At 33.8% G+C, this 18,580-nt stretch overlaps 1 protein-coding gene across 7 annotated transcripts in view; it reads left to right on the top strand.

Moving 5' to 3' along the window:
• ATRX (ATRX chromatin remodeler) overlaps nt 1-18,580 on the top strand; it is a 226,093-nt gene that overhangs the window by 64,913 nt on the left and 142,600 nt on the right. For 4 of the 7 annotated variants that reach the window (XM_061179475.1, XM_061179478.1, XM_061179481.1 and 1 more), the window contains 5 exons: nt 2,274-2,387; nt 6,543-6,652; nt 8,295-8,362; nt 8,666-11,748; nt 15,393-15,465. In XM_061179475.1, the coding sequence (XP_061035458.1) occupies nt 2,274-2,387; nt 6,543-6,652; nt 8,295-8,362; nt 8,666-11,748; nt 15,393-15,465 (3,448 nt within the window). The remainder of the gene's footprint in view (nt 1-2,273; nt 2,388-6,542; nt 6,653-8,294; nt 8,363-8,665; nt 11,749-15,392; nt 15,466-18,580) is intronic. The other 3 variants (XM_061179476.1, XM_061179480.1, XM_061179477.1) reach the window with 3 other exon arrangements.

The raw sequence follows: 18,580 nt of genomic DNA, 5'->3' as shown, positions 1-18,580 counted from the left end.
TTTATTCTCACAGATCATTTACAGCAGTATTTACTACTTTATTCTCTGTCTCTACTTATGTTTATGTGACACATTTTTTGATTATGGAAATTTAAAAAAATGATGAGTTAGGAGAATAATACATTGCTTGACTAGGGCAAATTGGGAATTATAATAGATGAGAAATGAAATGAGGAAAAGAAATGAATGAGAGAAAGAAGAGAGACAGAAGGAAAATTGATGGGTCTACCATTTACTTGGCTTTGAAAATCATCTGTGACAATTTTATGTAATGGTTTTGGTGGCCTACGGCAGAAACAACTAACATGGGAGTCTTGAGTCCCATAGGCAGTGACTCGCTTTGGATTATTACATTCTCAGTGGTTGCCACTGGGAGTCCTTATGATGGCCACTGGGTGAGCTAAGAACTAGGAATTCGAATCTTTTAATGATATTGTGGAAGAGAGTTAGTATGGGGTGTTACGAACCTGAACTAAGCGTAATTCTCTCCCACCAAACCAAAAATAGACCTGTTTCATAAGGTTAAATTTGATTGATTATAATTATTGTTATAATACTATATTGAGTATGTATAAGTACCAGACTCTTAAAAAATTAACTTATTTAATCCTCAAAACAATGCTGTAAGGTAGTTGCTGTTTCTACTTGTAGAGATGAAGGAACAAATTCAGAGCTCAAGGAACTTTTTCAGCTTTAATTGAGAAGCTAAGATTTGAACCCAGGTCTGCCTGAATCCAAAGCTAGTGAGTGCTCTTTCCACTCTGCTGCTTTGCTTCCATTTAGAGAAGAATCTTCAGAAAGAAATCTGTTTTTTTTTTGGTTAACTATAAATGTTTAGCTTTTTTCAAATGCCAGGGCTTCTCTGAGGGTATATATGTGAAATGGTTGTTGTGAATAAAGGTTTTTTCTGTGTGTGGAGATTATTTATATTTACCAGTTTGTAAAAACTCAATCCTCTGTGCCCTATTTCCCCCCTTTTTTCAGAGACTCAGAAATTCATTTAAGTAGGTGCTATACCTTGCTAAAACTTGCTCGCTAAATAACATAGACCCATGTTTCAGGGAGACAGCCCCTGACAACTACCAGATTTTACAGTTGGCCCTCCGTATCCGTGGGTTCCGCATCTGCATATTCAACCAACCGCAGATCAGAAATATTTGGGGAAAAAAGTTCTGGAAAGTTCCAAAGTGCAAAACTTGAGTTTGTCTTTGGCCGGCAGCTATTAACATAGTGTTTACATTGTATTAGGTATTATAAGTAATCTAGAGATGATTTAAAGTATACAGGACGATGTACATAGGTTATATGCAAATACTATGCCATTTTATTTAAGGGACTTGAGCATCCACGGATTTTGGTATCCAAGGGGTCCTGGAACAAATCTCCCATGGATACCGAGGGATGACTGTACTTTCTTAATTGTTGTCAGTAATGCCCAATTACTAAGCCCAGCAATGTAGGTAAATGTGAGACCTGGACCCTTTTTACTATGCCCCTGCTTTATTTGCTCTTGAGAGATTAAAATGAAAACTTAAATTAGCAACCTCTCTCCTCAGTTCACATGTTTTATAGCTAAGAAAGTACATTCTTTCTAAAAGATTTCCGTAGGGACCAACAATTGATCTCATTCTGCAATTTATTGTCCTAGCACTTGAGCTTAAGTATCTTAAGGCAGTCTTTGTTTAAAACTCTTTAAGGACTTTGCAGGGTACTGAAACTTTGATGTATTATTTGGGAAATGCCACAGAATAGGTATAGCAGTAATAGCAGAATTAACTTCTCACATTGTCCCCCACTATCCTCCCCCAAAGCAATATAAAACAACCCCTTAAAAATCTTTTTCTGCATTTATGATTTGGCTTATGAGAAGAATAGGATGGCTTTTTAAAATTTTCTCTTCTGATCCTTTTATTTTTTAAACTGTGGAACTTAGCATGGATGTTCATATTCAGAACAGCTTTTGTGATAGGCAGTATAAAATTCAGAACTGGGCTAAGGCTTTCTACTTTATTCACACATTTCTGTTACGAATCAGTACATAATACTGCCCCCCCCCATTTTTATGAACTATATTCCAACAAGTAATCTGTTGACACCTGGCCCTTTTACTATTTCCCTGTTTTATTTATTCTTGAGAGGTCCTTATACAAATATTGAAAGCTTGAAAGAAACAAAACTATGTACCAGCAATGTTGGCTTTATCTGAACTGAAGTCTTGTACTTCACTTGCACATTTAATATGTGTAATGGTTTTTTAAATGAAATCATTCTAGGTACAGTGATTGTACAACCAGAGCCAGTGCTGAATGAAGACAAAGATGATTTTAAAGGGCCTGAATTTAGAAGCAGAAGTAAAATGAAAACTGAAAATCTCAAAAAACGCGGAGGTAAATACAAGTGAAAATGAAAACATGAGTTTAAAGTGCTGTTTATGACCATATTGGAAAATCTGATGTGCTTACTAAAAATACCTCCACTTTTCTGCCCATTGTTTTTTAAAAGCACTACTTAAAAATAACTTCTGTTTCTTTCTGAGCTCTGAAGCTGAAAAGGTTAAACACCATTTATCAAAATGCCTTTGCCTTCAGTGGCTATTAAGTTATCTCAAGAAGCTTACTATTTCCTTCTTACACATGTTAGTTCTGTAATGCTTATATGCCAGAATACCATGTGTTCCCTCTCACCCCGAAAGAATTTTAGATTTGGATAAAATCTTGCCTGTGGCCTTCAGGTAACTTTATACATATCTAAAACATTGTTTCACAGAGTGATGGACATCTGCATTAGTGTCACCTGGGGTGCTTATTAAAAATGCAAGTCCCTTGACTCCACTCATAACAATTTAGAATTTCTGAGGATGATGTCAAGACTGTGCCCCAGTTTGTTCTTATGTGCGTTCAAGTTAGAGATCTGTTGATCTAAGGATATCAGTGCAGAGATGAGTAGGAAGGAGACGGGAACTAGAGCTAGTAACCTTCCCTCCATCTGTCTGAGCCGCCTTTCCCTTTGTCTGTCTACCCTCACTTATACACACAACCATTGGCTAATCATCTGTAGAAAGGTAGCATAAGGAGGATGCATTTAAAAATTTACGACAGTGGAGTATGTGTCCCACTTGTTTGTGTGTGAGTTTAAAATAGTGCCTGTATGTATTTTTTGGGCAGATTAACAGAGTCAGAATCCATTACTATAGGAAGAATGAATCTCTAAAAGATAGAACATGACACTAAATTTCTAAATAGAAGTGTAATGGAAGCATGTCTGTTAAATATTTATCATGTAAATTGTGAAATTATAGCATAGTTCTTGGTGAAATTTTGTGTAGATTTTAATTTCAGTGCTATGTGATATCTTGATGGTACTAGTAAAATATATCTGTATTTATAGTATATATACACATATGTGTATATACACATATGTGTATATATATGTGTGTGTGTGTATGTGTGTATATATATATATATATATATATATATCGGTTTTCAGATTCAATAATTCATTAGATTGTTAGAGAAAATCAAGGAAATGTTGTTTAGTCTTTTGTCCACAAGGGGGTGTTCTACCCCTTTCAAGCATAAGGAAGATACATTGAGAATCTAATTCATAGTAGGGAAGCTGCCATTGCAACAACAGAGCTCACCAAAGCTAAGTAGTATTATTTAAAATAAGAGAACCTGCAAGTAGAAGGTGATGATAAGGACCAGTAGTAAGAGTTTCTTTCTTTTTATTTCTGATTATGGGTCCTCTAGGGAAGACAGATAACTAAGTGTATTGTATCAAAATTAATATCTAATTGGTGTCTTTTGGGGAGGGACTCTGGAGCAGTCAGTGTCTCAAATGTGGATAACAGCTAAAAGGAGAATAAAAAAGAACCACAGTTATTGGGGAGGGTGTTTTTAGTGACACTTTACTATGCTGCTGGTATTTGGTCTGAGCTGATATGTCTCTGGAACATTTTATTGAGTGTTCTGTGTAAGAATGTTTATATTGTGCTTAAGGGAAAATGTATGTTTATAGCCATATAATAGCGCTTAAAATCTTTCATGTTAATTTTTGTCTTAATGATTTGCTACGTCTTTAAGCTGTTGGAAATCACACAGGAAATTTAACTATGTTTACTCACATACACATGTACGAATAAACTAGTGATCTGAGGTACTGAATTGCTAGTTAATATTCAAACTTCCTAGGAAAGTTAGTTCTAAAATTGAAGTCTAATATAGGAAACTGTCAAGAAGGTAAACTTTATACATAAAATAATCCTATAATGATTTGAAACAAAATTAAACACAAAGATATTGATCATTTCAGGAGCCATTGTTTTTTAAATACCATAGCCTATTTTGATATCCTTTCCCTAGTTTAATCGTTAGAAAACATATTTTACACCTAATTTTTCTATATGGCAGAATAATTTTGTTCTTTCTTTAAAACTGATAAAATGTATTGAGCTCAGAATTGAAAATGCCTCTTTTCCATTTATACACTATGTATATTATAATCATGAAGATATTTCATAACTAAAAATAAAAATTTAAAACATACATGCATAGAAACAAGTATGTATACTAAAGTAACACTTGAGCATTTTACAATATTTGTTTCAGATCTCACTTAAGTAAGATCTCACTTAAACTAATTGGTTTAGTCCTACTCTCATTTATTTATCCTTCCTTTCACACCTCAGGTTGTGATTATTTGACGTTTGTATGCATGTGTGGTGTTTCCATGCATGTTTTTATATTTTTCTTTACATATTTTTATTCTTACAGCATTTATATTTCATTTAAAAGTATACAAAGTAGTATCTTGTATATATCCTTTTGTAGCATTTCTCATCCAGTATTGATTTTGACATGTATTCATATCAGTAAATGTACAATCTAGTTTTTTATTTTTCGCTCTTCTGTAGAATTTAGTTGTATGAGTAAACCACTATCCATTTCCCAAATGTGAAATTATTTCTAATTTTCATTTTCAAATTTTTCCAATTTGCTAATTAACACTGCAATGAATATCCTTTATATGAGTCATTGTGCACATATGGGAGAAATTCTCCAATGGATCACCTAGTTTTTTAAAATTCTTGAGTGATATATGTGCGAAAGCACATAGAAGATACTTAATATTATCTAACAGTGGATGAACATTCAAACTCTAGCTTTTTATTACCTTGTTTATATGAATGCAATCATTATTTGACATGAAAAAGCACACTGTATATTTATTTATGTTAAAAGAAATACAGAATATATGAATACTCAAGATCAAAACTAATGGAGGAGAATATGATTTAAAGGAAAATATTACCAGCTTATATAGTAGGTCTTCAAATTCTCTATATTTTCTGGAAAAGTATCATGGTGCCCTTATATATACCTTGGTTAAACTTTTTTAACTTCTGCAAATAAAAATATTTGTGATAACGCTTGGGTCCATGGTGCTTTGGACCTTAAAACTAAGAAAAACACAAAATAGATAATTAAAAGGTGAGAAATGTATTTGTTGTTTTGTCTTTCATTTAGGGATAGAGACAGTTTTTTTTCTTTTTCTTTTTTTAAGTCATTCACCTTTTTTTTTTTTGGTGAATGCAGGCATTTTCACTGGCCTCTTTTGAATCATAATCTATCATCTTATTTGGATCAAGGTCTTGGTTGCACATCAGTCATCTGTAAAACTTAAAAAAGATCAGTGGGTTAGGGGTGGGAATGGCTGTCCCTGTTTTTAAAAGATTCTTTGGCTGATTCTAACGTTCAGCTCAGATTGTGAAGCACTGTGCAGAACTAGGGACGAGAGTGAGGCAGGAGAGATCCCCTTTATTCTTATGTAGGTTATCTTCCATCTGTTTTTCTGCAGAAACTGTGGAATGGAGCGCTGTCAAAATGCAGCCATTCTGAAGTTTTGCTGTCAAGATAGATATACCTGCAAATCTTATTTGTCCTTATTTGGAAATAATAGTGCCGATATGGAATAGACATAGAAAAAAGGCAGGTTAATGGGGATTGTGGATAGTATTGAAGGGAATCTTAGGAAGGAAATTGGTAATATAAAGTTAGCAGGTTTTCACATAATATTGAAAGGATCTGTGTAGACAATTCCATTTTGAGAATAAAAACTTTATGGCATACCTAACTTAAGTACAGGGTTACAAAAGAATCTATTCCATATATTTTACTTCCCCATTCTTTAAGAACTGATCCTGAATTTCTTTGTGAAGCAGTAGCAAAATGAAAAAGAGCTCTTGACCCCTATTTTTAGAACTTCTTTTATGGAGTCTCTTCATGTTATATCAAGTTGTTGTAAGAAACAGGGTTTGTATCTGTAAAAGGGAGCAAGTTAGCTCTGCAATTTGTCATGGTTGTCATGTTTTTAGTAAGTCCATAAAATTATTTATTAACCTTTGTATTTGTGTCCAAAATGTCATTTTCCCAAGGATTATGAGGTATTTAATTTTCAATTCGAATGTTGGGAAATGCTGACTAAAGTATATATCTTTTTGTATGTGTGTATATGTGTGAATAATGGTCACTCCTTTCTCCTAGAAGATGGGCTTCATGGGATTGTGAGCTGTACCGCTTGTGGACAACAGGTCAATCATTTTCAAAAAGATTCCATTTATAGACATCCTTCACTGCAAGTACTTATTTGTAAGGTATGTAATGATCTGTTGATAATTAATTCCACAAATATTTGAATGCTTAACATGTGTCAGACTTTTGATGCACAGTGATGAAGACGGAAATGGTCTCTGCCATTGGAGGACATATAATGTAGTGGGGAAGACAGACATGAAAGTCCCAATAAGTGCTATGATAGGGGAGATACTGTGTACTTTGGGAACACACAGGAAGCCTTTGTAATTTGGAGTTGGGTGGGGGGGGGCTTTATAATGGAGATGATGTAGGTGGTACCTGAAATATAAATAAGAATTAGCTTGGCAAAGTGGGATTGGTTCAGCATATTCTAGGCCAGAGGCAACATAGTGTTCAAAGGCTCAGAGGTGAGGGAGAGTGTGGTGTGTTGGGAAACTGCAGAGTATATATGTGTGCACACATATGTTTTATAACATTCCCTCTTACATACCCTTATTACCCAAATCTGAACTCTCCATGTGGAGCAGGGTTTTGACATAATTTGGAGATAATAGAATTAAAAATGTTTCATATGTATTGAAGATAGTTTTAACAGTCTGTGTAAACTTTTTTACAAGTAATACCTTGGAATTAATTTTAAATATCTATAATATCAAGGTTATCATTTCCCCAACTCATATTACTGCTAAAATTAATCCTTTGTTAGTTTGCTTCCCAATAAAATGCCTCCTTGAATTGCAGGGGCAGACCAGACTTTCCTTAATTAGAGTCCCAGTTCTAGATCTTGTATGAATTTTTGATAGATGTAGACCTACTTAAATGTACTAAATTTACTCTGTCTTTTAGTAATTTGTGTCCTCCTTTCCTTGAATTCATTTCAGCCAGGAGCCTGTTTAGGGTACATGTTGTAGCTTCTAGTTTTAAATTGTGACAGCTGAATTTTATATTGTTGGATTTGTAACGTGCGTTGTTTTTCTCTTTTCTTATATACGTGATTGGTTTTTTTTTTTCCAAGGGCCAGTCTGTTGAGCCTAGCCCATTTCAGTAATCAGTAGTTTTCATCAGTGGGCATGGAACCTTCTCTTTTCTCCAGTCCCAGTGAAAAGGAATTTAAAGTCATTCAGACTTGGATTTGAATACCAGTTTTGCCTCTTCCAGTTGTATAACTTTAGGAGATTTATTTACATATTAATGAACCAAAGCCTTTTCTCTCAAATTGGGCTGTAATACCTCCTACCTTGCACAGTAGGTATTTGAGATTTAAAGATAATGTAGGTTAATGTAGGATACTGTTGCTCAGCTCTATACATAGTAGCTATTTATATATGATGACTAGTAAATTATTATTAACTAAAAGCAACATCTAATACATTTTTATGTAGATCTTTGGTAGCTAGTCATATGAGATCAGAAATTTGCTTTACCAAAATCTTTTATCAACTTTTATGTAAGGAACAGTGGTACTTGATGATATGGAAATCTATGTCAAGGAATTAATTTCTTGAGCTATTCCTGTGTCTGGAAAGTACTAGTAGGGGTAATACAGTGTTATCGCTTTGATTCTCTAAAACACACACACACACACACACACACACACACATTCCCTGTACTTTTTTAATGACTTAAAAAATAAAATTTTTCTCCTTTATGAATGTTAACAGTTTTGAATAAATTTCCCCTTTCCCTTTTCTTTTTTAATAGAATTGCTTTAAATATTACATGAGTGATGATATTAGCCGTGACTCAGATGGAATGGATGAACAGTGTAGGTAGGTAATAAATCAAGATGAACTAAAATTCAGTGTTGTCTGCTTTTTGAGGCGAAATTCTTACATAGTCTGTTACTAGATCTATTTTTTATAGTATCATCATTGATATCTTTCGTGGAAGGTTGTTCTTTTCCACATAGTCCTTGGTTTATGTCTTTTAATTTTCTAATAAAGAATAAGTAAATGACCAAAATTACTTTGCTATTAAAATTGCTGCCAGGAAATTTTAAATTGCTTTAATACTGTAAAGGTTTAAAATGTGTTTCATTTCAGAATAATATTTTAATCTTTAAATAATTTCAGATGGTGTGCAGAAGGTGGAAACTTGATTTGTTGTGACTTTTGCCATAATGCCTTCTGCAAGAAATGCATTCTACGCAACCTTGGTCGAAAGGAGCTGTCTACAATAATGGATGAAAACAACCAATGGTATTGCTACATTTGTCACCCGGAGCCTTTGTTGGATTTGGTCACAGCATGTAACAGCGTATTTGAAAACTTAGAACAGTTGTTGCAACAAAATAAGAAGAAGATAAAAGTTGACAATGAAAAGAGTAGTAAAGTATATGACCATACACCCAGATTTTCTCCAAAGAAAAACAGTTCAAATTGTAATGGAGAAGAAAAGAAATTAGATGATTCATGTTCTGGTTCTGTAACCTACTCTTATTCAGCACTAATTGTGCCCAAGGAGATGATTAAGAAGGCAAAGAAACTGATTGAGACTACTGCCAACATGAACTCCAGTTACGTTAAGTTTTTGAAGCAGGCAACAGATAATTCAGAAATCAATTCTGCTACAAAGTTACGTCAGCTTAAGGCTTTTAAATCTGTGTTGGCTGATATCAAGAAAGCTCATCTTGCGTTAGAAGAAGATTTGAATTCAGAGATTCGAGCTTTGGATGCTGTAAACAAAGAGAAAAATACCAAAGAGCATAAAGTCATAGATGCTAAGTCTGAAACAAAAGTACGAAAAGGAGAAAAACCCTGTGCTTTGGAAAGGAAGGATATTTCAAAATCAGAAGCTAAACTGTCAAGAAAGCAGGTAGATAGTGAGCATGTGGATCAGAGTGTTGCAGTAGAGGAACAAAGAGCAAATAAAAATCCCAGTGGTGAACATAAAAAATCTGATAAAAAAGAAGAACCTCAGTATGAACCTGCTAACACTTCTGAAGACTTAGACATGGATATTGTGTCTGTTCCTTCCTCAGTTCCAGAAGACATTTTTGAGAATCTTGAGACTGCTATGGAAGTTCAGAGTTCAGCAGATTATCAGGGAGATGGCAACAGTGGAACTGAGCAAGAACTGGAGAGTTCTGTAAAATTAAATATTACTTCAAAAGACAACAGAGGAGGTATTAAATCAAAAGCAACAGCTAAAGTAACAAAAGAATTATATGTTAAACTCACCCCTGTTTCCCTTTCTAATTCCCCAATTAAAGGTGCTGATTGTCAGGAAGTTCCACAAGATAAAGATAGCTATAGAAGTTCTTGTCTGAACCCCAAGCTGGAGAACTGTGGACTTGAACAAGAAAAGAATGATAATGAGCATTTGGTTGAAAGTGAAGTTCCATTACTTTCAGAAGAATCTGATCTTCGAAGATCCCCACGTGTAAAGACTACACCCTTGAGGCGACAGACAGAAACCAACCCTACAACATTTAATTCAGATGAAGAAAATAATGACACCATTAAGGAGAAACAAAAACTATCAGTTTCAATGAGAAAAAAGGATAAGCGGAATTCTTCTGACAGTGCTATAGATAATCCTAAACCTAATAAATTGCCTAAATCTAAGCAGTCAGAGACTGTGGATCAAAATTCAGATTCTGATGAAATGCTAGCAATCCTCAAAGAAGTATCCAGGATGAGTCACAGTTCTTCTTCAGATACTGATATTAATGAACCTCATACAAATCATGAGAAGACTTTGTATGATGTAAAGACTCAAACAGGGAAAGATGATAAAGGAAAAAGGAAACGAAAAAGTTCTACTTCTGGCTCAGATTTTGATATTAAAAAAGGCAAATCAGCTAAAAGGTCTATCATTTCTAAAAAGAAACGACAAAACCAGTCTGAATCTTCTAATTATGACTCAGAATTAGAAAAAGAGATAAAGAGTATGAGTAAAATTGGGGCTGCCAGAACAACAACAAAAAGAGTTCCAAATAAAGAAGATTATGATTCTTCTGAAGATGAAAAACACAGCAAAAAAGGAATGGATAATCAAGGTCAGAAAAGTTTGAGGACTGCCCAGGAAGGATCATCTGATGATGCTGAAAGGAAAGAAGAGAGAGAGAATTTCTCTTCAGCAGAAGGCATAGTTGATAAAGACAAGACTATCACGGAATTGAGAGATCGACTCTCTAAGAAGCAGCAGCCAAGTGTTTCCTCAGATGGTGCTGATAAGCTTTCTTCTGGGAAAGAGGAGAGTTTTAATTCTCCAGAAGACAAAAAGGTTGCTGAAACTAAAGAAAAGGCTATGTATCTGAAAACCAAAATGTGTAAGAAAGTACAAGGTGGCTTATCTGATGTTGCTGAGAAGTTCCCAAAGAAAGAACAGAGTGATGAATCCTCTGAAGATGATAACAAGCAGAGCAAAAAGGGAACTGAAGAAAAAGAAAAGAAAACTACAGACTTGAAGAAAAAAGTAATTAAGATGGAACAACAGTATGAATCATCATCTGATAGCACTGAGAAATTACCCGAGGGAGAAGAAATTTGTCATTTTCCTAAAGGCATAAAGCAAAATAAGAATGACACAACTGATGGGGAAAAGAAGAGTAAAAAAATAAAAGATAAAACTTCTAAAAAGAAGGATGAATTATCCGATAATGCTGAGAAGTTACCAGGGAAAAGAGATAGTTGTGATTCTTCCGAAGATAAGAGGAGTAAGAATGGAACATCCAGTCGAGAGAAGAAAAGGTGCAACTTACCTGAAAAGAGTTCAAGGAAGAGACAAGATTGTTCGTCATCTGATACTGAGAAATATTCCATGAAAGAAGATGGTTGTGATTCTTCTGATAAGAGACCGAAAAGAATTGAATTAAGGGAAAGAAGAAATTTAAATTCAAAGAGAAATACCAAGGAAGTACAAAATGGCTCATCATCTTCTGATGTTGAGGAAAGTTCCGAAGATAATAAAAAGCTGAAGAAACAAAGAGCTTCAGCTAAAAAGAAGGCAGGCAATATGAAGGAGAAAATGAGAAACTCCCTAAGAACAAGCACTAAAAGGAAGCAGGCTGACATTTCTTCCTCATCTTCTTCTGACATAGGAGATGATGATCAGAATTCTGTAGGTGAGGGGAGCAGTGATGAGCAGAAAATAAAGCCTGTGACTGAAAATTTAGTGCTGTCTTCACATACTGGATTTTGTCAATCTTCAGGTATGGGAAAATAAATAGAAAATTTGTACTTTCTCCCTCTTGAATAACTACATTGTTTAATTTTCTCTGAAGTCAATCAAACGCAAGGTTACTTACTGTTTAGGAAAACACCATTTAAAAATTCTTTATAGAGATTTACTAGAAACTCTTTCTCCATTTTTTGGTCATCATTGGGAGGTATTTGCAGTATTGTTAGTATTCTGTATCAGCTATACCAAGTGTGTTGGGTAAATTTATCAATGTTTAATGCTTTTCCTTGGAGTAATGAAAAGTAATTTATGAAGGAAGATCAGACTGGTTCTAGTAGTTCAGTAGATATTTATTCAAGTAATGGAGATGAGTGCTTGGTATGGATATAACATGGTGTGTGAAAGTTTTAACTGCTTTGCCATTCATCTGACTTTTTAAATTGGGCAGAGTAACTTTGTGTCCCATGAAATCCTCAGAAAAATTTAAGTTTATTTATTGAAATCCTTTGCTGATGCTCATCAATTTTTTTCTAATGACATGAACAGATATTTCCATTTTTAACACTAACAAAATAGAGGAAGAAAGAAATCCAGAAAGTAGGTGGATTACCCTACCCTGATGAGATAGAGCACTAGGACAATTAGGGTTTGGGTCAACCGGTCAATAATATGGCCCCCCCCAAAAAAATTTAAAAATATTTATCATTATGGCAGTTCTTTAAAAAAAATCAGTTGTATAATAAATGTACACTTGTTGGTCATATTGTCTTTTTTTTAAGTCAGTAAAACCGATCAGTTAACCAGGGACACTTAAAATTAATTTTAAAATATTTATAAAGTAGATTTCTCAGGTAACTGTGTTCCCAGCACAAGCAAAATGTTAAAATTTTTCCTTTCCTTCCTTTTGTTGTGATTTTCCATTTACCCAGTTGGATTTTAGTGGAATTCACTTGAATCTTGATTTTTAGTAAAACTTTAAATCCCTTTTTTGGAGCTCCAGTGAGTTGGTTTGAAAACCAAGTGGGATATGCATGGTATACTCAGTTTAACGCTCTGCTATATCAGATGCCTAGATGGAGTTCTGCTTGTATGGCTGTTTTAACTACAGGTCCGCAGTCCCTGATATTCTTGGGGCTTAATGTATTTCAGGATTTTCAACTCTTTTGTTTTTAGGAAGATAATATAGAGTAGTTATCATATATTATATAGTAGCCCCAGTAGGTCCTGAGGCCCCATAATCAAACACATTAGTATTTCCGCAGCAAAACATATGAACATTTACATGTAAGAGGAATAAACAGTTCAGATTAGATTTTGCTGCCAAATGAACTTTGGCACCACCTTACAAAACTTTAAATTTTGAGAACTTTTTGGAGTTTCGAATTGTGTATGAGATTGTGGACTTGTATTCAAAACATAGTATAATAGTTGCTAAATTTATTTATTTTCCTAATATGTCCAACTTAATTTAGGTGACAGTTTTTATGAGCTCTTAAAAAGCCTCCCCTGCTCCCATGAATTTAGAGGATTCCAATTTATTCAGCAATAGTTGGGTATCCTGTTACAGGGTACAGCATTTTCCTAGAAATTGGGGCTTGGGAATGGCATGACCAACCAAGATGAAGAACATGGTCCTAGGAGATTACAGTCCAATGAGCAAGATAGACATAGATAAGTCATTATTAAAAAAAAATACCAGAAGAAAGATATAAAACTAAAATGGGGCTGTGTGATAAATAGCAAGTGAGCCACTTAATCTAAATATTGGAGGAAGACTTAAAAGAACGGGTAGCATTTGAACTTGACTTTGAAGGATGGGTAACATTTTCAAAGGTGTAGTAAAGAGGAACAATGGTAATATCACTAGTAATATTTCATTTGAAGATTGGTCTGTTTGAATGAGGTATTTATTGTGAGTTTGCTAAGATATTGTGAGATTTATTATTGCCTTTCTACATTTAGCATATTTCTATCCTGAACCTGTAGGTGTCTGTGTTCCTTATGGGTTTTTTTCTCCAATATTTTCCCCCAGCATTTTATTATGAAAAAATGTTAAATATACAGAAAAGTTTCTACAGTTAACATTGTACTGTATTTGCTTTATCACATACTTATCTATATATCTTGTCTATCCATCAGTGTACCTAACTTTTTCCCCCCTTTTAACTGTTTATTTCGAAATAATTATAAATTCACAGGAAGTTGCAAAAAAATGTACAGGGAGGCTTTGTATGCCTTTCATTAATTTCCCTCCAATGGTAACATCTTTCATAATTATAGTGCAATCTCAGAACCAGGAAACTGAAGATTTATTCAGATTTCACCAGTTTTACATGTACTCCTTCATTTGTGTGTGTGTGTAAGTATTGTGCAAAATTTGTATCACGTGTAGCTTTGTAAATATAACCACCACGACAACCAAGATATTGAACTGTTTCATTACCACAAGGTTCCTTTGTGCTACTCCTTATGCACACTCCCTAGCATATCCCTATTCTTAACCGGTGGCAATTATTAATCTGATTTCCATCTCTGTAATTTTGTTATTTTGAGATGGAATCATGAAGTGTGTAACCTTTTTTTTTTTTTAAAGGATTCCAGTATGAACTTTTCTTCTTTTTTTTTTTAATAAATTTATTTATTTATTTATTTATTTATGGCTGTGTTGGGTCTTCGTTTCTGTGCGAGGGCTTTCTCTAGTTGCGGCAAGTGGGGGCCACTCTTCATCGCGGTGCGCGGGCCTCTCACCATCGCGGCCTCTCTTGTTGCAGGGCACAGGCTCCAGACGCGCAGGCTCAGTAGTTGTGGCTCACGGGCCCAGCCGCTCCGCGGCATGTGGGATCTTCCCAGACCAGGGCTCGAACCCATGTCCCCTGCACTGGCAGGCGGATTCTCAACCACTGCGCCACCAGGGAAGCCCGAAGTGTGTAACCTTTTGAAATTGTCTTTTTTCACTCAGTGTAATGCCCTTGATATCTTTGATACATTTGAAAATAAATGGTAAACATTAACGTAATTCTCCCTGGTTACTTCAGCGTATATAGTGTTAACTAGAGTACAATGTTTAAGTTTGTTTTTGAGGCAAAATTTACATACAATGAAACGCACAAATCTTAATCTCTTTATAGTTTTAATCAAAGGATAGAAACGTTGCTTTTTATAAGGAAGTAAGTTTTACTGTACTTGAATATATCTCTGGATGATTCTACTCCTGGATACCATACAAATTCAGGTATATTTTAAAATTATTTGGTACTACCAAGTATTAATAGCATTTTAAAAAGTTCTTCAGTGATACAGGAAAAATTAGACATCTGTTAACTTTAAACTTAAAATGGATCACTACAAACCTTATTTCAGCCATAAACTTTTGCTAATAGGGTGGTGAATGATAAAAGATTTGTTACTGGGAAGGATGAGTTTTAAAATTCTTGTGCTCTGGGGAGGAACTTTGAAATATGTAACATCCAACTATTTATTATTTTGCTGCTGGCACTTCTTAAATTCCCGATTGTACTTTCCTTATAAATTCTTTTTATTCATGTTTTGGATCCCAGAGTATAGTTTAGAACTCACTAGTTGTTTTAAAGTTTTTGGCTTTCAGTTTTATTTTACATGGTTTTACTTATAAAGATAATTTAAAGCTAATTTTAAGTACACTTTTGTTCCTTCAAGGAGATGAAGCCTTATCTAAATCAATGCCTGTCACAGTGGATGATGACGACGATGACAATGATCCTGAGAATAGGTATGATTCCATCTGTAAGGACTTTAAAAAGATTATAACACACCCTAGGCATGGGCAGAAACAGCAGCAACGGAACCACAAGCAGGTTGTAAAAACCAGGAGTGCCTGCCTTAGAAAGACTCGCTCACAGTCTTCCTGCAAGTTTGAAAGAAAGGCCAGAAAATGGGCTAAAACTCAGAAACCTTAAAAGAAAGTAAATATAAATATTAACACACCTAGCATAGGGTGTGTTATATATACAGCACTGTCAATTTTTATGTTTCCATGTAAAATGTGATAGTTTTTTGAGAATATTTTAATTTTGACAGATTATTTTATTGGTGAAAGTAAATCATATCTCAATAAATTGGTGACAACAGATATCTCTCTCCTCAATATTTGATTATTGTTTTAAATTGCCATCTAATGTGGTGGTCCTATTCATTAAAACCTGTTCAAAGTGAAAAAGAGACTGCTCAAATGTTTAAGATTAAGAAATTGCTTTCAAAATAAGTATGAATTTGCAGAGTATCTAGACTGATTTAGATTTTAACAATTTGTCAAATAAAATAGAAGTAGACAGTATGATAGTATTAATTTTAATAATACTTAATAGGTTTATATGGGAACAGTGTAGCCTGTACAGATTGACTTAACTAAGGAATAGCTGGGAGAAGAAAAAAAATAAAGGTACACCCATATTCTAGCAATGAGGAATAAAGAAAACAAAGGTATTAAAGAGTATAACCATAATGTTTTTACATATTTTTTAAACCCTTCCTGGACTATAGGATCCCCCACACTCATAATCTTCAACAAGAAGACAGTGTGGTGTAGTGGATGGAATTTTGGAATAATGGGGATAAGAATATCTGACTTCTAGTTCTGACCTTTCTGTGTGATCGTGGGCAAGTGACTTAACTACTCTTTGCCAAAATTTTCTGTTCTTTAAAACAAAAGGGTTGGATGAAATGTTCTCTGATTAATTCTAGCACCAAAAAATCTATGATAGACTTGAGGTTTTACTACAGAGTACTGTATTAACCATCCATTTATTCCTAATAGTAAACTCTAATAATTAAGAAAACATGAAAATAAACATGTAATTTTTGTGTCATAATTTTGTAAGGAATTAACTTTGAGTTGGTAAATGCTGTGGGGCCAGCCGTCACTCTAGCTCTGTTTTATATCTTGCTGGTGCTGATAGATTTTTCTGTTTCAAAGATCAGCATTCTCCTAATTAACAGGAGGGCATTTTTATTAAGGTGAATGAACAATTTTATTTTGCACTTTTGAATAGAGCTTAATCACAGATACAAAGACTCAGATGCTGCTTTACCTACTTATTTTTTTAATTAAAAATATATATCCAATTATTTTGTGGGATCGGGGTCGGGTCCAGAATGGAATGGTGAAGGCATACATTTTATTCATCAGGGATTTTATATAGTATATGATATAATCACAGTGAGATTATGAAAGCATTTAAAATTTTATTCTCTTTTAAAATGCTTTAATTCCTCTTCATTTATTTATGCTACTATTTGCTTTCTTGTAAATCTTAAGGCCTCAAATGTTATTGAAAGGCTAATAATGTTTAAAACATGCTATATCCTAATTTACTTATGAGTTATGAATCTTAATTTCATATTTAAACACCAAATGAGTATCATTAAGTTATGATAATTTTTTATTTGTGTTAGAGCTTGTCAAAATATAAATATCATTTTTATCTTTTAAGTTACTTGATCATATCTCTCTGTAACTGGCAATTATTTTATTGAAAGGTATCTTTAATTCCATCTTGCATTTGTGATTAAAAAATACAACCCTGTTGAGTACTTTTCAGAAGAACTGAATTTTACCTTGAGCATGTTTTTCTTTATATTCAGTTTAATGTGCTTTTATAAAATATGCCATTAATAACTTGTTTCATATCCAATATACCAATGAGGTATCTAATACCCATGGGTTATCTAATGATGGGGATACAAATACCTTCTTGAATTATTTTGGTATAGACAGCGTACTTGAGCGTATTTGAATATGCACTAAGCAACTTTCAAAAATTTGTTTTCAGATCATGATGAAGTCTTGGAATTATTTTTACCTTTCACGTTTTTGAGTAGGATGTATTTTGGTAGACAGCATATTGTAATTGTGTATAAATTTGTACACAATTGTGTAATTGTGTATAAATTGTGTATAAATTTCATATGCTTTGCCTTTTTAGCAGTATTGTAATACATTTTCAGTGTTAATGTTTATGGAGAGGTAAATAGTGTATTAATGCAAATGGTTAACTATTTGGATGCAATAAATTTCTCTAAAACTTTTTTCTTGTTCAAGCATTTAATTTTTTTTATGTAAATCTAAATGATCCATTTTAAACCAATATCCTTTATTCTGATTATTTATTCTACTAGTGTTGGGATTAAATGTCATTAGCATCATAAAATTATGATGCTCATAGTTGGTATTTTTTTGTAAATGTCCCTATTTAACAAGATAAACAGCTTGACCAAGCAAGCCTTTTTTTTTTCCTCCAGATTTAAAATGATTTATTTCCTAATAATGAAAACATAACATGTTCATTATAGGGAGTTTAGAAAAATAGAAAAGAAAAAAATAAAAGTACCCTAAATTCCTACCTCTAGAAATGATCACAGTGTGAATTTTATTTTTATTTTATTTTATTATTTTTTTAACATCTTTATTGGAGTATAATTGCTTCACAATGGTGTGTTAGTTTCTGCTTTATAACAAAGTGAATCAGTTGTACATATACATATGTTCCCATATCTCTTCCCTCTTGTATCTCCCTCCCTCCCACCCTATCCCACCCCTCTAGGTGGTCACAAAGCACAGAGCTGATCTCCCTGTGCTATGCGGCTGCTTCTCACTAGCTATCTACTTTACATTTGGTAGTGTATATATGTCCATGCCACTCTTTCACTTTGTCACAACTTACCCTTCCCCCTCCCCATATCCTCAAGTCCATTCTCTAGTAGGTCTGTGTCTTTATTCCCGTCTTGCCACTAGGTTCTTCATGACCTTTTTTTTTTTTTAAGATTCCATATATATATGTTAGCATATGGTATTTGTTTTCCTCTTTCTGACTTACTTCACTCTGTAT

The sequence above is a fragment of the Eubalaena glacialis genome, chromosome X, assembly GCF_028564815.1.
Source record: "Eubalaena glacialis isolate mEubGla1 chromosome X, mEubGla1.1.hap2.+ XY, whole genome shotgun sequence".
Taxonomy (NCBI): domain Eukaryota; kingdom Metazoa; phylum Chordata; class Mammalia; order Artiodactyla; family Balaenidae; genus Eubalaena; species Eubalaena glacialis.
Note: the sequence above shows the minus strand (reverse complement) of the source record. Positions and strands in the feature narration are given on the sequence as shown.